Consider the following 19,716-nt stretch of genomic DNA (forward strand, 5'->3'; position numbering starts at 1 on the left):
TTACATTAAAGACCTATGTAATCAACTTTTTATATTTAATTTAAAACAAATATATGCTCAACACAATGATATAATCTTACCAAATTCAACGGTTAAGGTTAAACACTTTGGTATAATATTATTTGGTGGATCTGAAAAGAAACTTATTGTATATTATAATAATTTTGATGCGGGAATACAATATTAGATGACAATTAGCAGTCTAAAACTTTTGTGTTCCTCGTTTTATTTTAAGCCTTGCATTTTTTTATTTTTTTTTTGACATAATCTATATATATATATATATATTGCCTAAGATTTTTAAAGACTAATTAATGATATTAATTTAGATGAGAATAGGTGAAACTTCAGGGACATGAACAGGAAACTCATCAATCTCATCCATCCATGGATTACCCTTCTCCGTCCTCGGATCAACAGTCCTCAATGCAACCCAAACTGCACTATTACATTTGAACCCGGATCCGAATCCAATCTGCCATATCCGATCACCTTTCTTAACCCTTCCTTTAGCTTCACTATAAGCAAGCTCATACCACAAACAGCTACTTGAGGTATTCCCGAACCTATAAAGAGTCATTCTTGAAGGCTCCATGAACCATTGGGTTAGGCCTAAATTCTTCTCTAGCTCATCAAGCACTCCTCTACCACCTGCGTGTATGCAAATGTGCTCGAATGCCGTCTTGAAATCCGGAACGTACTGTTTCATCTTCATCTTCAAGACCTTTCTTCCGATTAGGTTCGCGAGAAAAAGGAGTTTCTCGGAGATGGGAAGAACCAGAGGACCTAGCATTGTGATGTTGGTTTTGATTGCCTCTCCAGCCACGGAGAGTAGGTCTTTCGAGAGTGTTATTCCCACTTTTTGAGCTTCTTCATCTTCTTGTTGGAATACGCACTCATAGGATTTGTCATCGGAGCCCTTGTGAGTGCGAACGGTGTGCCTGAGTTGGTACTTGGCGCGGCGGCGGTCGGATAACCGGTTGGTTAAGAGGATGGCGGCGGCGCCGAGGCGGAATAGACAGTTTGATATGAGCATCGAGCGGTTGTTTCCGCGGTAATAGTTTAGTGTCATGCTTTCTGTGCTTACTACCAGGGCGTGAGAGTTGGCTGCATCCTGTTATTCACATAGTTTACAAACTAATCAATATTGCGTAATAGTATATGGTTTGAACATATTATATGCAAATATAAATATATGTTTATGATCCATTTGCTAATTATTAACATCTAATTAGGAGTTCTATGTAAAAATGTTCAATTTTTATTTATATATTTTTATAAATTATGTATAATTTATTTGTTTATTACTATAATTTAATAGTAATTAAAGTTTATTAAATATATCAATTAACAAAAAAAGTAAAGAAAAAGAAAAATGAAGCTAAAAACCAACACAGTTTACAATATTGTTTTATTTAATATTCATATTTTTTAAAAATTTAAAGTTAGTTAAGATAACTAACTAATAATAATTAACATTAGCTAACCATCGAAGTAAGCAAATTATATTTAATTTTTTAAAAATAAATAAATAAGTTAACAAATATACTTTAGTCATATGATTATTATCATAATTATATAGTGACAACTTTTCTCTATTTGAATTTGGTCACTATACATGTGGCTTGTCTTGTCGTGTTTATTAGTTAGCAGTTTTTTTTTTTTTTTTTTCTTTTGGTTACTAGTAGTGACAAATTTGCTTTTGAGTTAAGACATATAGATAATAGCAAGCTACCCAAGTTTTTGAATTGAACTCCTGTTAAGTGCATGAAGGAAGGTAGTTTTCCAAAACACTCCAAAAAAGAAAGTTTTATATTTTTAAAATAATAAATGCATATATATATATATATATACGCGTATATATGATATTACTTTTAAAAAAGTCTCATTTTACTATTTTTAACCGCGTAGCTTAATTATATACTGGGCAAGCCGCAGCCTGCATGTGTGTTTGTATACCCCACACACACACACACACACACTCTCTCTCTCTCTCTCTCTCTCTCTCTCTCTCTCTCTCTCTCTCTCTCTCTCTCTCTCTCTCTCTCTCCATATATATATATATATATATGTAATATATATATTACAAACCTGTAACAGGCGCTGAGCAAGGTCAATAGCAATAAGGCCAGCACTGCAACCCATCCCACCAAGATTATAGCTCAAAATGTTCCCCCTAAGCTTGTAACGGTTCACAACCATAGCAGACAGAGATGGAATTGGATTAAACATGCTAGAATTAACCACAAGAATCCCAATGTCCTTAACATTCACTCCGGTTTTAGCCAACAACTGGTCTATTGCTCCGACCATCACCATCTCCACCTCCTTCCTCGCAGCGGCTATCGACGGCTTCATCGGGACCTCCAACAGCGTCTCCGCCGCATAAGTCTTCGGTCCATACCCGGACTTCTCCAAAATCTTCTTCTGAAACCCTAAAGCTTCTTCTGAAAAGCAGTCGGCAAGCTTTGACTGCCGAATGAAAGTCTCACCACTGCACATAAGCTCCGGTTGGGGCTTAAAGCATGCGAAATCGAGCAGGTAAACTCGACGCGGACGAAGAACAAAGTAAAGGGTTGCCAGAAAAATCATAAGGGCAATCAATGATGATGGGGTTATGAGATCATGGTGATGGAAAATGTGTAGGAATTGGTCGTGGAAAAGGTGAGGCAAAGCTATTATCAGTGGCAGGAGACAAACGTACGTGGCATTGGAGACCATGTAGTGGTAACCAAGCTTCACGTATTTGAGTCTCACTGATGAATTTGAAAGTTTATTCTCATGAATCCCCATAGTGGTGATTAATATATATGAATCAGAGAAAATATAACAGTACCAAAAAAAAAAAAAAAAGCTTTATTTCAATGTTTTGTGTTTGAAAAATAGAAAAAAAAAATTAAATGGAAAGCAAATTCATGATGTTGGGTACGTGTTCTATATACGTAATTTGGATTGTTTTGGAACTATAGTAACTTATAAGACTAACGGAAGATTATAATAAGAGTTGTTATTAGGAAATGTGGGAAGTAGATGAAACTGGTAGCTCATTTATATAGTTTTTTTTTTTGGCTAATAATAGGTCGGCAAATATATTAATTATGCAAAACTACCCTACAAGTATCGTTGCAGCAAACATTAATATTATTAAATGGTCACGTACAAGCTCTTTTTTTTTTTTTTTTTTTTTGGATAAATGGTCACATCCAACATGTTAATAATGTTTTGTTTAAACAGAGACGGTGCAGAGAGTTAACGAAGGTGCAGATTCAATGTACCAAAATATTTTGACAAATTTTTTTGATAAAAATCATTTTAGTTATTAAATGGATAGATATATATAAATTTAATGGTGTAGAAACTATAGAGAAAACTACTTATTATTTTCCAATGCTTGTTCATCCTTAAGTATACTTAATCGAAGACCCAAATGATTTGCCAAAAGCTATTTATCAAATATCGTGATAGATAAAATTTTCCGAGGCAAAAGGTATTATTGAAAGTTGAGCAGATTTTAATCATATATTTTGAAAGATTTTCTTTTGCTGTGAAAGAAAATACTAATTAATTGATCATAGCATGACAAATTACGTATATATTTTCTTATTTTGAAGATCAGATTGATCTCTTGCTTAGATAACTTACCACTTACATACCCAGGTGTTTTTTTTTTTTTCTTAAATAAACAATCTTTGTTTTGATCACGTATCCAACCTTATGCAGTACAATTAGAGCAAAAATAGCGTGGATCCGGGGGATCACATGGTGGGATCCACTCATTTTTGTTAGTAGGGATCATGTGATTCCGGATGTATATAATTTTTGGATCTGAATTCTTTGCTTATTCTTCTTCTATTCTTGTATACTTGTTTTTTTTTAACACAAGAAATATTTAATCATATGTGTTTATTTGATTTTAATTATATTTTAAAATTGTATTAATAAAATGGATACAAAATCATCTATTAGATTGACAATGTACAGTTAAAATTGAAAAACAAACATAAACAAGTATAGAAAAAACCAAGCACAAAATCCTAATTTATAATTTTTTGTGATACAACTGGGTACTTACAGGGGATTATGATTAATTTATTTGTACATATGTTTTTGTTTCTAATTAGGATTAGTTTATTTATTCTTCTTGTAAAAAAAAAAAAAAATTAGTTTGGGATATTCTATTGGAAAAAAAAAATTCCATGTGGAATTGTAAATTGTGATCGCTTTGCATATAAGCAGTGTTAAATCTAGACAATATTTTCAAAAAGGGCATTAGGTTTTTTTTACAAAAAAATTTACAAACATCGATGATAAACATAAAAGTAATAAACTATATATATATATAAAGTACAGACAAAAGTAATTAACAATCTTTTTATCCAACATATCTAAAATTACTTTCGATAAATTTTCGCGTTGGTTTTGTTTTTGAAGTATTTCTTCATAAGTGTTTTAACTTTAACATAAAGCCCAACAAAACAATGTAAACCATTATTCTCTATGAAATTCAGAACGTTACAAAGAATATAACAACATGGCTCTTGAAACGACAGAAACTGAACTTTTTGGAAAGCATGGACGGAACTATTGAATGGCCTAGGGGACCATGCCCCCCTTCCCCCAACATTTTGAATTTTTTTTATAAAAATATATTTATATAATTATAAAATTGAATATAATCTAAATGTACCCCCCCAAGAAAATTGTCTATTTATTTGCAATATATCTATTGAATGCTAATTATATATTAATTTCAAAATTTACCTTATTAGTTTATAAATTCATAAATACAAGATATATCTATTTAACTTAACTCGAATCAATCTAAATTTATATACAAAACAAAAAATCAAACCTTCTTCCTTTTATCATATAATACACAGATATACAATACTATTTTACAAAGTGCAATAAAAAAAACAGAAAAATATTGAAAATGATTCCCAAAAAGATGCGGTAAGCTTTTTTGTTTTTATCAATTAGTAATTCATAAATCTAATTATATATGTTTAGATGTGTGCACATGAAGTTTTTTTCATTTCATTTCTTTTTTTTTTTTTTCCTCCATCAGACATACATATAAAGATTGATAGAAGGTGTCAATACTTTTTGTTTTTATTGATTTTGTATGTTGAAAAAGAAATTGTGGAAATATTTAATATTAATTCAACTGTAGATGAGTTTATTGATTTGAAATAATATAAAGTTCTATTTTGATTTCAAAAAATTTATATTTTGATTTATGAATGATTTTTTTTTTTAAATATTGATATATGGATGATATGATTGAAAGATTTCAATTGAGTTAATTAATATGTGTATAAATATATATATATATATATATTGTTTTTATTAATAATTCAACTATGTATGTACAATTTGTATTAAAAGTTATATAAATCTGGGCCCTCACTTCATAATACTTGTCCCGTCCATGTAGAAAAGGAGGCATAAAATCCACATCCAACTTTCATATATATTATACATGCATATGGTTAGAGAACCTAGTTGCATGTAGTATGGTCCTCATCGTTCTCTCCGACAAAGGAGACAAAAACTCCTCCCACTTACACACCTCTTTACCAAAAGACTAGCTAGCACATGGCAAAGCACGTGAACGTGCACGGCACGCCATAATAAATATCCACACACCTTGTGTGGAACACATAATTTCCAACTTAAATTCCACCGCATGTTCGCTCACGAAAATCACTGAACCGGCCCCTTCAAAATCCAGAACCTAATCCCATCATTCATATTCTTACTACCGAATGATGCCAACCAGTCTTGTCTATCCAACCTTGCCACGGCACCAATTGGACTCTGTAACATCGCTTCTGCCGATCTCATCAGAATTAAATGAGCACAAAACAAGTTGATCATTCCAATCTCCCTGAATCCCTAATAAGAAACTTAGAAACCCATCTAAAGTACATGGAGATCGACAACACTCTTTAATGAACTTTTAACATATTGTTTTAATGTAGATCAAGTATGCATATATAATTATATAATAATTTTGTACTGATATTATATAAAATAAAAATGAAAATGAATTACAATCTCTAATTTTTTAAAAAATAATTTCACATAAATTCACCTATAAATTTAAATAGAACCTAACATACTAATTATCTGGACAAAAGTAATGAAAATTTATAATTTTGATAGCAAATAACTCATGCAATTAAAATTGGAAAAAGGGAATTAAAAAAAAAAAAACCCTTGAATAATGGATTTAAACTAAAACGGTATTAAATTGGAGGGTCTAATTTTAAATAGCAAAACTTTAAATGTATAAATACTGATATTTAAAGAAATTTTAAGAAAAAAAAAATGAAGGATGACACTTGTCCACCCTTGCATATAAGCCATATATTTGTACTTATTGCTTATTTTTTTATTTTTTTTTTGGGTAATGCTTATAGAGTTTGATTAACGGAAATCAGAATGCAATAAAGAAACCTACTCTTGTTGCTTGGAAGAGTTACAGTTTAACGGCAGAAAGCCTCTCAAAGCCTTCTTGGCTATCCAATCAGCACATCTGTTGCATGTTCTGGGAAACTAACAAGAAAGAGAGATCAAAAAATCTGCTTTAAGATTCATGATGTCCTTTGTTAACACATCCATGCTCCACCCACGCTCATGACGTACCAGAATTGAAAGCTTTATGAAGAGTTGCACAATCTGTTTCCAAATACAACACCATGATACAAAATTATGAATATAATTAAGGTATAAAATATAATCTATTTCGGGAAGAAAAAAAAAAGCTTTTAAATACTTGTTCAAAAAAACTATTTCAACTATACTCAAGACCAACGAAATCAAATACCCTTGCAAAGTCTTAATTAATTTGTTTGAGGCCCAGTTTCTTTTTCACTATATATATATATATATATATATATATTATGAGTTTATTGTGTTTATTAAAAAGAGAATAATTACAACTTGTGATAGGGAAGTTTACAATGGCAACCCGGCAATGCATGGGTTTTTCTATGGTTATTAATATTTAGATATGGGCAAGTCTATTGCGGATCATAATGAAGATGGGCCAAAGAGATGGGAACGGCATAATTTTGTTGAACTGTATCACTACCTCTAATAACTGTTTAACAGGGAAAGGAAAGTATCCATTACTAATTGTTATTTGGATAACTAGTAAGTGGAAATGATAAATATATATATATATATATATATATATATGAAAGATAAGAACAAGACTATAGTGTGGACGGTTCACATGCGGACCATAAATATTGATAATGGTTTTTTAAAAATCATCATCAATATTTATACATAAAAAGAATATTAACAAGAAAATATTGACGATAGTTTTTTTTTAAATCATCATCAGTATTTACGTTCAGCATGCGAACCGTTCACACTATAACATACCTTTAAAAGACGATAAATATATTTATATAATAATAATAAAGGATGATTTTGAATTATTAAAAAGATTCATTAAAGTTTTTTTCTTTTTCCTTTCCATTTGTTTCGTCACAATTTTGAGTGAAAAACAAAGATGCTTAAAAAATAAAAAAAATAAAAAAAATCAGTTCTATTCCTTCCTTTCTTTTTCCTTTCCACCTCATTTTAACCATTCAAGTATGGGGTTTAAATCATTTTCTTTTTATTCTCTCATATTCCATGTGGCAAGACACAAAGATTAGAATTTTATTTTAACCATTCAAGCATGGGATTTAAATCATTTTCTTTTTATTTTCTCATATTCCATGGGGCACAAATATTAGAATTTTATTCTATGTGATATAAATATTTACTTGATAATCATTCAATAGAAAAAGTATTCCCTAATAGTTCTATCTAAATCTCAATTAATTAATTAATGATGTATATAAATATATTTTTTTAAAAAATAATAATTTATAGTAATTTATTTATCTATTTTTTCATTTTAAGAGAAATCATGATAAGGATTATTTGCACTGTTTAACATACTCTTTCAAAGTAAAAATTTCCCCTAATAATATCATTTATTTTTTATTTTTTTGCTGCATCAACTTCACGGAGTCAATAACCAAAGACATTGGAGAGTTTTTTCTTTTTATTATTATCCATGTTTTAATATGGCAGCACGATATTACAATCTACAAAGCAATTGAAGATACAATAATTATAAACTTTTGATGGAAAAATCTACAATGACAACTAGACAAAGTCCTCCATCGTGGATCATAATATAGTTAATTGCACCTCGAATTGTTATGAGAATTACTAAATCTTTTTGTCACATTTGAAAAAAAAAAAAAATCATGCATTTAGAAAAAAATCTTGAATGGGTTTGTCAAATAACTATCAAACTGATGAGACAAAACAAAAAATACACAGATAAAGTTTTTAAAAAAAAATTTGTTAGATAATGTAATTCAACAAAAAACTAAAAATAATCTTTATCAACAATAAAATCATTCCTTATCAAATATATAATTTTTATTAAAAAAATAGATAACCACATTAATGTTATACATAAATCAATGGACCACGAAGTCAATGAAGATACTCTTAAGTTGATATCTAAAGAGACAAAACAACACATTTGGAATCAATTTTACCCCCTAAAAAAAAAAAAAAAATCACAATTCGAATCCACTTTACATTAGGTAAACTAGTTAACCCTTAAATCAATACTCTATATATATATATATATAAAATATATACATTTATTTTGTTTGGTAGAATATACAATGAATTGAATGCAGAAGTATTTCTGAAAGGTAATTAATGTACATGTGTAGCGGGCAGACACCGGCCAACTACAACTACAGTAAGGTTGACTTAGTCGTACCTTTTGAGCTGCATACTTTCATGAGTAGTAGCTACCAGTCTGAGCCTTTCATTCGACGCCCATTAATTTATTTGCCCTGATAAAGTTTGATATGACACAATAACACAGACTCAATTCTGTATAATCGTTTATGTTTGGGTTGATGATATTATATGGTATATGTATGCGCGCTACTAGATAAGTTATAGGGGTTAATCAGTAAAATATAATAAGATATGGTAAATTTAATAGATCTATTAAAACAAATTATTTTCATAATTATGTAGGTATAATATTTTTAAAATATTGAGTTTATTATTTAGGCATGTAATGGTTTTTTTATAGTTCTTTATTTAGAAATATTAAAATAGTTACTTTTAGTAAAATTTAAAAAAAATATATATTTTATCATTTGAAATCTACATTAAAATGAATTTTTAAAAAAATGAATGATTTATTATAAAATAATTTAAAGAATGAAATTGAAATTTTTATCTCTACAGAATAACTTAATCGGTTGGTTTGGATGGATTAAATTTTTTATAAAAGTAATACAACACAACACGTTTATAAATCTACAATTAATTTTAATATTTTCTTTTTTTGTTGGGTATACAATCCTTTCCCAATGCTATACAAATTAAAATTATGAACAATTGTTTTTAACAAGATGATCAAAAAAAAAAAAAAAAAACTTTCAATTGACCACCATATATAGTTGCAAAAAATCTATAATAGCAATTTTGATCTAATAGGCTTTAACTCATTTTATGGTGTCAAATATTAATATGATACAAAACTAAATGGGGATAAAAAGGAAAATGCATAAAACTTTCAACTTTTTTCTCAAAAAAAAAAAATTCAGTGTTATTTTGTTCACTTTCTCTTACTAAGTTTGGGGTATTAAAAAATAAAATTAAAAAAAATACTTTAAATTAATATTATTATATATGATTTATCAATCCTACCTCTAGGTAGTTTATAATAAAAGTGAGTTGGTAGCCCATTAGATCATTACAATATATATAATTCTCTAGATAACTTATAATAAAAATGAGTTGGTAGCCCATTAGATCATTACAGTATATATAATTCTCACATTAGAAATGTCCTCATAGAATATCATTAGAATCTCTTTTATTTGCCTTTAAATTTTTTTAAAGTTTGAGATTAAGAGATATGTTTTGAATTTATACGAGTTTTATATGAGTTTTGGCAGAATTCATTTTATCCTCCTAAGATTTTTAATATTTTAATAAATTCATATAATCCATAAATACATTTTAAAATCTCAACTTTTAAACCAATTCAAAAACTAATAATAAAAAATAAATGAAAATGATCTAATAGTAACCAATTATATATATATATATATATATATATATATATATATATATATATAATTAAGTAAAAAAAAAAGTGCACAATGGAAACCGATTTAGTTAACATTTCCTTACATAAGTAAAAAATAAAATAAATTGAGAGATGCACAAACCCTTGGCATCTTTAAATTGGTAGTTAGTACTGAAAATTAATAAGCACGTATATATATATATACACATTATACAGTAAAGTTCCATTCTATCTCGAAACAAGCTATATGGTCCTAATATTTGCGATTAATTAAATATTTATTGATGGTTTAATTATTTTCCTCAAAGCTAGGATCAAAGAAGTGGAGCTGGCTACGAAAAATTTAGGATGATTTTTAGGGCAAATTCAGCGAAGAAGTAACACAGATTGAAATAAAAAAAAAAAAAAAAAAACAGCCGGTGAAATAGGGAGAGCTATGCGGTTATACAAATAAAATGAGTTAAAGTTTACCCATACGATTTGAACTGGGAAACAGGCCAGAAATTTGATATATTCTTAACTGTGGGCAGAAGATTCGGCTCATTTAGTTGGAAAGCCCAATTTATTTTGGGCCAAATCTTCCAGGCCTATGAAAAGGATTTCCTAAAACAAATTATGCATATATTTGATTTCAGGAAAAAAGTGTCAATGTCAGTACTATTCTTTAACGTTTGGAAGTTAAAAACTGTATTCACAGAGTGTGTTTGAAGTTTTACAATAGTTCACAGCAAAAACATCAAAAACTTTTTTGGTAAATGTTACATTTAACTTGCCCTTTCTTAAGACAATACTTCTTTTGGGGAACAATGATTATCCATATCTCCCAAAAATATTGATTATAGGCTCTATAGTTAACTACAAACTAGATCCCTGGAGCACCAAAATAATCATTTAGATTTATAACTAAGAAAATATAATAATAATAAAACTAAATTTTTTTAACTAATTTCTGTTCTAGCATCATTGAAAAAACTAAAACTAAAACAAAAAAAACAAAAAAATTAATTTCCTTACCTAAATCAGAGGCGATTGATAACTTCCTGGGAGCTGAAAATTTTTTCAGAAGAATCGATGGACCAGTACCTGGTATCTTGACCCTCAATTTTCTTTTCCATCTCTCCAGAAATGTGATTTAAAAACGACAAGTCGGATAATAGGCTATTTACATAATAATCTTCAGGAGGAATTTTAGTAATACAAAGACAACGTTTTAGACCTAGGTTTGTAAGCTTCTTGGCGTGGCATAGAGTTGTACAAACACCAAATATCCTGTACTCCGGCAGTGTCAATGCTAAACACCTTGAGCTGGTATAGATTATTTGCTATTTCTCTACAATTTTTCAAATCCAATCTGAAATACCTATGACGATGCCCATATCTCTAATCAAGGTGCAAACAAATTCTATGTAAAGTGGTCCAATTGATATCTCTTCCAAATGTTTCAATTCCAACACGATCTTTAGTTCTCCATCACTCCCTATTGCGCTATCTACGTCTGGTAATTAATACAAGTCTTTGAAGCCCTGGTATCCTGTATTCAAAAGTAGTTTAATAGCAAAAGAGTTGAAAATTTCTAGTTTTTCATAATGATGTATTTTGATCTCCAAATGCCTAAATTCATTTTCTTTTGGCTAGAAACTGAAAGACCCAAATGGGGGAAAAAAACAAAAAAAATGAAAATTTTGGAGGCTAAAACAATGTAAGATTTCAAATAACAACTTAGGGATATGGTAATTATATATTAATTTCAGGAGAAAATTGAAAGAAAATTACCTCCTAACAACGAAATTTAAGTGCTCCTCACAAACACACCCATATGACGAGTAAATATCAAATTGGTAACATATCTTTGGCTATGACCCAATTGATTAGGAATTTTTATGATGCAATATTCCAATGCTTTTAGCAATTTAAGAACATAAGGAGGTCCAACAAGTTGTTTTAAACTTGTTAGTTCCATTGTTTCATGGTCCTTCCAAAATGGCAAACCAAGGAAGCTTTGAAAAACAAGTCCTTCACAGGCACATGCTGAAAAATCTTTAGCAAAATATTAATGTCCAAACTCGCCTATAGATCACTGTCCAAACTCTCCCATGTTTTAGCCATTAACATTGGATGGTACATAATTTTCTCTTTCCTTCAATACCATTCAAGGATTCCATATTTTTAATGTCTCAACTCCCTAATGCAATTGATAATTAATAATATGATATACACACACACACACACATACATAGATATATATAAGTGGAATTGAATATGAAAATTCATATAAAACTTGTGAAATTTAAGAAAACTTTAAAATTCTAGTACCTGTAATAAGGAAGACTGAAGAGAGAAGCAAGGGATTTTCCCAATGAGATGGACCAAGAGATAATTTTATAGGACCATACTAGTTAATAAGTTACAAAATAATTGAAAAATAAATTCTTTTAACTTCATATTTCTTTTATCAAAAGATAATTACAGATAATCATAAGGATATCATTGCTGGTAGAACATTTTGAGAATAAAATAGTTATTTTAGAGTAAACTTTAATTATAATGAGAATATAATATGATATGATAGATGTACAGATAATTATGAGTTTGGAGTTCGAAAAATAAATATGATCGATAATTAAATTCTCCAAAATAAATATAATAATTAAAGTTACTTTCGATGTGTTATCAAACCTCTTTCCAAAATGTGTCAAAAAAGGAAAAAAAATTTCTTTCGTGAAAGAAAAAAGTTGCTATCAGACCAATACACAAAAAAAATAAAAAATAAAAATAAAAAAATCACTTTCTTTTAAAATCAATTTATGATTTACCACCTCAAAAGAAAACTACTTTATTTTTATTCTTAATTACAGGAAGCCTGTCAACTGTCGTAGAAAGAACTACTTGCGTATAATTTTTTCCATTTGCATAAAATTATATAGATTTGACTTACAAAAAGGTATTAGAAGAAAATTATGGTATATATATTTGTTGAAGACCGACAAAACATAATTAATTACTAGTAATCTTTAAAATTTATTTTCAAAAAAAATCTTTAAAATTTATTGAAAAACGACAACAAAAACAATTATTAGTAAGTAATTATGTGACAAAATTATAAACTAAATCATTATTATATAATGAATATATATAGAGATGAAAAAGGTTGATTGCTCCAAGAGAGTAAGAAATATAAGATGACAAAAGTCATACATATTATGATATATTAAAGGTATGTATGCATATGATGGGGAGGTAACAAAGGTGGAAGAAACAACTTCGAAAAATGGCTTTTGATCTGTAAAGTGTATAATTTGAATCATGTTCTATACACGTGCACCATGTGTTTCCCAGCTTTAGGTGTGGGACTGGGACTGATATATATATATATATATACACACACACACACAATACAAGACATAGTAGTTGCGGTTGGAGTTGGACCTTTTCAAAGAGGATTACAAAAAGAAAGTCTGTCTTGTGATTACCTAATTGATGACCTTCATGATTATACATCGTATGGGAAACTCTATAATACGCACTACTCTCTCTCTCTCTCTCTCTCTCTATATATATATATATATATATATATGTATATATATTATTATTTTCCACATAGTGATTTCAAACGTGAATCCTCCATTTATCACTCCATTGGAATACTAATAACAAATATTTTTTTGGATAATAATAACAAATATACTTCCAAATAACAAATATATTAATACATACTTCTGAGTAAAAGCAGAAAGTGAATGTAAACAATTAATAATAAAACTGAATTGTAACTTGCATATACCCTGACATATACGAATCTTTTCAAAAGTAATGATTTTTTGGAAAAGTGAAAGATCCATTTTTAATGATTTTTTGGGAAAGTGAAAAATGCATTTTTATTCTGTTCCACCTACTCAAAGCTGGTGCATTTGTGGAAGTACACCCTAATTGGTAATATTGGTGAAAGATATGAAGAAGCAAAGTTGCAACCTTTATTTTGCATAACGGATAGAAAAGCTTAAACTACTAATCTACCCGTAATTAATTTACCACCTAATGTGAGATTTACAGGTTTTCTAATAATAATTTTATAAAAGAAGCCTAGTTGAATATAAAAGTCTTCCATATATGCAAAATTTTATTTCTAACTCTGGGCCAAAATGATTAAGATGTAGACATTTATTGGGGGTTTGAGATGCATTAACACAAGCTTTCAAAAATGATCGGGGTAGTTAGGATGTCCTATTAAAAACCGGTAAACGTACAAGTTGGGCAGAAAAATTTCAGCGAGGATAGGTCTGCTGTGAGGTGTCGGTTAAGTATTTTTTTATTGTAAATTTTGTGCAAGCATATATTCAACGCGCATAGTTGGTTGGTATTGTTGTTGTTGCGGCCATCTAGCTCCAAATAAAGAAACTTTTGCGGAGCTCATCTAGACCCATCTTCTTCCATTCTCTGCCACAAAGTTATTAAAATTTATAGCTTTTTTTTCTTGTAGACCTTGTGAGTTTGGCTGTTTTTTTATCTGGGTTTGAGTCAGTTTTCTGGGTTTTTACTTGGGATTTACAGATTGTTAAATGGGTATTGTCTAAATTTGGATTTTTGATTGGGATAAAAGACAAAGAGGTTTAAAAATGTCTTGGAAGAGCAAAGGGGTAGAGCCAGCTTCAAAGAATGTAGTCTCTCGGAAATTTACCATTTTGATGTGTATTGGCTGCTTTTGTGCTGGGATGTTCTTCTCCGGGAGGTACTTGTCATTTATTCCTTTATATAGCTTCAAACCTTTGTACTTTTAATCCACAAATTAACTTCTTTTTGTTGGATAGTTTGCTTCAAAGAAAAGTTTTGAGAAGTGGGGAGTTTCATTTTCTTCCATTAATTTCGTCTGTAACAATTTGCTATTTTGCTAGTCTGTGGATACGGAATTTGTGGGTTTTGTGAAAATTGGCATCAACTATATTTCTGGCAAATAAAGTGGTGGATTTTCGAATGAAGTTTCTTTGGGTTTCGTAAGTAATGCCCCTGTGGGATGCTTGGTGAATAGGTTGTGGTGATGATGATATGTGCAGGTTGAGTACGTTTTTGGTTGACCATGAAGCATGTCTTATGGAATTTCCATCTCGCTCTGTAGTGGGTATTACTGTTAAAGGTCCAGAACAGTTTTTCAGATTGGACTAGATCTTTATTTCCATTCAATTGGATGCTAGGAATAAGACTGTTTCAACTTTGTTCATCTGCTAATCCAACATGATGAAATTAGCTCCTAGAATCGAGTGGTTTGGGAAGATACTGCTGTGTTCAATCCCTCTGGTTATGCGCTTTATGGATGTACATGATGAGACTTTGGGTCTAGATACACCTGTCCCTCATTTTGGCTCTCATTTGGACGAAGTAATAAAGCTACTAACCAGGTTGCCCTACATGATTACACATCAAGTGTGGGCTTCTGACACCCCCTAGAAAAACTCAATGCTTAGTAACACGATGTTTATATATTTTTACATAATGGCAACATATAACTTACCGTGAGCTGTGAGTGGAATCTTATTGTTGCCTTGAAACAGGCTGCATTTGCTCTCAAGTCCTTGTATATCTTGGATCTTGAAGAAATCATCATTTATTCTAAATTCATGAATTGGAAGTTTACAACAGAGTATGACCTTAACATTCATAGGATGCTTGTTGGCATGTCTTTTCACAATTAGGAAGCAGATGGGCTTGCATTTCTAATATTTCTTCTTCTCTATGCTCATATATCAGTTGTCAAATTTGACCTGTGAAAAGCATGTTATAGTTGAAAGAAATAGAGTATCTCATTCTATAGTAGAGTTTATTTTTAAAGCATATAGCATAGTGACTAAAATATTTTGGTCATAGAATGTGGACAGTGCCTGAGGTTAAAAGCATATCAAGGACAAGTCGAGAGGATGATGAAATGCCAAAGTTAATTTCTGGTTGTGATCAATCTAATGTGAGTATTAGTTATCCAAATAACGAGGTCTATACTATTTGATTTTTTAAATTTTTTGACCATTTTGCTTCTTGAATTACCATGATCATGTCTTTTCTTTCCTTTAGAAGGATGCAGAACAAGAATCCAAGGACTTGCGTGGGGAAGTTTCAAAGTCTCACCATGCTATACGGTAAGCAAGTGTCAGGGCCTCTTATGTATTTACTGATCCTGTGACATTTTTAATTCTTATAAATCTTACAAAGTGCAGAACAATGGACAAAACAATTTCAAGTTTGGAAATGGAACTAGCTGCAGCAAGGGCAGCACAAGAATCTGTACTTAATGGTTCCCCTGTAGAAAATATAAAAGTTCCCGAGTCTAATGGGAAAAGGAAATATTTGATGGTCATAGGAATCAATACTGCCTTCAGCAGCCGAAAGCGAAGAGATTCAATCCGTGATACTTGGATGCCCCAAGGTCTATAAATTTTTAATTACATTGTATCTTTTTCTTTAATTATGACTACTTACATTGTCCTTGTGCTTTCTTAATCTCATTATTTTGAACAGGTGATAAAAGGAAGAAGCTTGAGGAAGAGAAGGGCATCATAGTTCGTTTTGTTATAGGTCACAGGTGTGTAATTCATTTGAGGTCAAAGCTATTTCAGTTAATAATTCCTGTCTTGATCCATCCATCTGTACTTGCATTTAAAATTTGCAAGAATGCTGTGATCTTTATTGAGAACGTTATTGAATCTGGGTGGTTTTTGTACATCAATCTTGATCATGGCATAGCTGCAGTTTAGTGCAGAACAAAATATAATTAGTAATAATTTTTATATATCTAAGCAATTAGTGGTAAAGTTATATCATCATAAAGGGTACTAATATAAACCTGTACTTCATCTCTTGTCAACTAAACAAAAGGCTACAGCACTTATGTCATTGTTAATTATAGGTGTAAACTTTTCCCGATTAATTCTGCTGTTCTTTTATGTCTTGAAAAATTCTATTTCTTCAACTGCTGCATGGATCAGATATAATCAGAAACCTTCTTAAGTTTTTTGTAGCAGTGCCATATAATTACTCAAGTGGCTTTCTTTCTGTAGTTTATAAAATTAATTTTCAAAAAATCATTCCTTTAACTATTAAAACTTATGTTCTAAAGATTGATTTTGATTTGTTTATTCCCCTTATCCTTTGAATTGCTAGTGCTACATCGGGTGGCATCCTTGATAGAGCCATTGAAGCAGAGGACAAAAAACATGGTGATTTCTTGCGGCTGGTAGAGTTTTTTTGTTCTCTTTTTCTTTCTTTCAACTAGTTTGCTGGATATAGTACATGTAGGAACATTCATGGTCTGTTAATTGAATAAATAGTTAATTAACCATCTGCATAACTTTATACAAACAGGAGCATGTCGAGGGTTATCTTGAATTATCAGCGAAAACAAAGATTTACTTTGCAACTGCTGTTGCTCTCTGGGATGCTGACTTTTATGTTAAAGTTGATGATGATGTCCATGTAAACATAGGTAACGGATGATGTATATTTACCAACCTTCTCATGAAGGTGCCAAATATCTTATTCATTTTGTTGTGAAGCCATGTCTGTAAATGATCATGAACAACACAAAAGAAAGGTTTTCTTCCAACAAATACTAATGTCTGCTCCAAGTTTACAATTGCGAAGGCTAATAATTTTCTTGGAAAAATTTATCGATATTGTTTCTGTGTTTCTAACATTCTTATCAACTTTGCAGCAACACTTGGAGCTACTTTAGCTAGGCAAAGGGAGAAGTCCAGGGTGTATATAGGATGCATGAAATCTGGTCCCGTTCTAGCCCGAAAGTGAGCTATTCATTCTTAAAGTTATCTCTTTTCAGCTTGACATTTATGACATTTTCCTCAAAACTCTTGTGCTTCCATCAACAGGGGAGTGAGATACCATGAACCTGAGTACTGGAAATTTGGCGAGGAGGGTAACAAGTATTTCCGACATGCCACAGGCCAGCTATATGCTATCTCAAAAGATCTGGCCACGTATATATCCATTAATCAGTAAGTTTCCATAGTCTCCCTGTTAGAAAGTGATTTCCTGTTTTGCTCCAAGTACATCTACCGATACATGTTTCTCTTGCTATGGTTATCATTAAGGCATGTTTTACACAAGTATGCAAATGAGGATGTTTCTTTGGGTTCGTGGTTCATTGGATTGGATGTGGAGCACATTGATGACCGAAGATTATGTTGTGGCACACCACCAGGTATGTTTCATTTGTGGCTTTTTCTTATAAGTTGCTGTTCTTCATATTAAAATTTCTAGATTTAATTTGTTCGCACTTTAATTTGAATGTAGAATTAAGGAGAAAATAACAGTTACAAAAAGTGGGAACAGACCCTTTAATTTGGTCCCCAGTTTTTCTATCTTGCGTATACCAAAGGGTACCAAAACATTTCTCATGAACTTTGTGATTGTTTCACAAGTGCCAGCCTAGGAACCTAGAAAGAGAACAGCAGGATCTTTGCTATCTGGCATGCTGTGAATGGACGATAGTTGTAGACATGGAAAAATGTTTGGCTTACATGTTAACAAGGTATTGACCACGTGCAAGAGTCAACATCTGAGTCATCCTACTGCCATAGGGACCACTGCATTGAAGACACCAGAGACATCCTTTTCTCCCCGGGCAGTGTGAATAGAAGGATAGGACATCACAAATAAATGTCGTTCTTGTTGTTTCCCTAAATTTTGGAAAAAATGATTTTTTTTCCCAATTTGCACATAGACACAAGTGCTAGCTAAACTGCTAAATAAATGGAAATGATTGACTGGTCTACTAAGGTTGTGTTTATACCTTGTGGCATATTGTTGTTATAGACTAGCAAACTATTTTAGAAACCCAGATGTTAATGGTGCTGTCACTAGTGGTGTCTCTTAGTGAAGAAGGGGAGAAAGAGAAGGTGTTTCCAAGTTATGAATGACTGTTGTTATGACAAAGGGCACAACTATAAGTCTTAAAATCTATTACTTTGGGTTGCTAATTATTCTTCATTTCTTACCTCACAGATTGTGAGTGGAAAGCTCAGGCTGGCAATGTTTGCGTTGCTTCATTTGATTGGACCTGCAGTGGGATTTGCAAATCCGCTGAGAGGATCAAGGAGGTCCACCGGCGATGCGGAGAGGGTGAGAATGCCTTGTGGAATGCAGTATTCTAAACAACATTCTTCTTCCAAAACTCAGGAAGAAGCAGGGAAGCATATATGTATATGCTGAGAGCTTGTTCTATAACATTCCTATGGTGAAATGCTTGCAACATAATGTGAAATGAGGATAAAAAAACTATAGGAGTTGTTGATGCCCTTGGGGATTCTACTCCATTTTAGATGAGGAGAAAAACCCAATAGCAATCCCAGAAGAGGCAAAGAGATTGCAGTTTTAACCCTTTTTTTTTTCTTTTTTTTTTTGTTATTATCATTCTTTACAAAGTGTTTTGCAAGGCTATTGAATTTGTTGAGCCTGTCATGGCTCAATTTGCTCCATAACATTCGGGCTAGCTAGCAAAAACTGGCCCTTTGTTCCATAAATAAAGCAGATCTTTTTTGTCTATGTTTTCCATGATTGCAAAGGAAGTGGTAAAG

The 19,716-nt window shown here is 31.0% G+C and overlaps 2 protein-coding genes across 3 annotated transcripts; one reads left to right on the plus strand and one right to left on the minus strand.

Annotated features, from left to right (window-relative positions):
- LOC107432975 (3-ketoacyl-CoA synthase 20) lies at positions 1 to 3,015 on the minus strand. Its single transcript, XM_048472055.2, has 2 exons — positions 2,092 to 3,015; positions 1 to 1,114 (listed from the first exon to the last, which is right to left on the minus strand). Exons 1-2 carry the CDS (start codon positions 2,791 to 2,793, stop codon positions 326 to 328), a joined length of 1,491 nt encoding a protein of 496 aa, XP_048328012.2. The 5' UTR covers positions 2,794 to 3,015; the 3' UTR covers positions 1 to 325.
- An 11,246-nt stretch (positions 3,016 to 14,261) lies between these two features.
- On the plus strand, positions 14,262 to 19,682 carry LOC107432891 (probable beta-1,3-galactosyltransferase 2). 2 transcript variants are annotated; one of them, XM_048469074.2, is made up of 11 exons: positions 14,262 to 14,870; positions 16,001 to 16,094; positions 16,205 to 16,266; positions 16,345 to 16,553; positions 16,646 to 16,709; positions 17,288 to 17,360; positions 17,489 to 17,609; positions 17,838 to 17,925; positions 18,010 to 18,135; positions 18,232 to 18,341; positions 19,145 to 19,682. In XM_048469074.2, exons 1-11 carry the CDS (start codon positions 14,758 to 14,760, stop codon positions 19,291 to 19,293), a joined length of 1,209 nt encoding a protein of 402 aa, XP_048325031.1. In that variant the 5' UTR covers positions 14,262 to 14,757; the 3' UTR covers positions 19,294 to 19,682. The 2 variants fall into 2 exon arrangements, with proteins under 2 accessions (XP_048325031.1, XP_048325029.1); XM_048469072.2 differs by having other exon boundaries at positions 14,264 to 14,870; positions 16,202 to 16,266.
- The last annotated feature ends 34 nt before the right edge of the window (positions 19,683 to 19,716 follow it).

Source organism: Ziziphus jujuba, chromosome 1, assembly GCF_031755915.1.
Source record: "Ziziphus jujuba cultivar Dongzao chromosome 1, ASM3175591v1".
NCBI classification, from domain to species: domain Eukaryota; kingdom Viridiplantae; phylum Streptophyta; class Magnoliopsida; order Rosales; family Rhamnaceae; genus Ziziphus; species Ziziphus jujuba.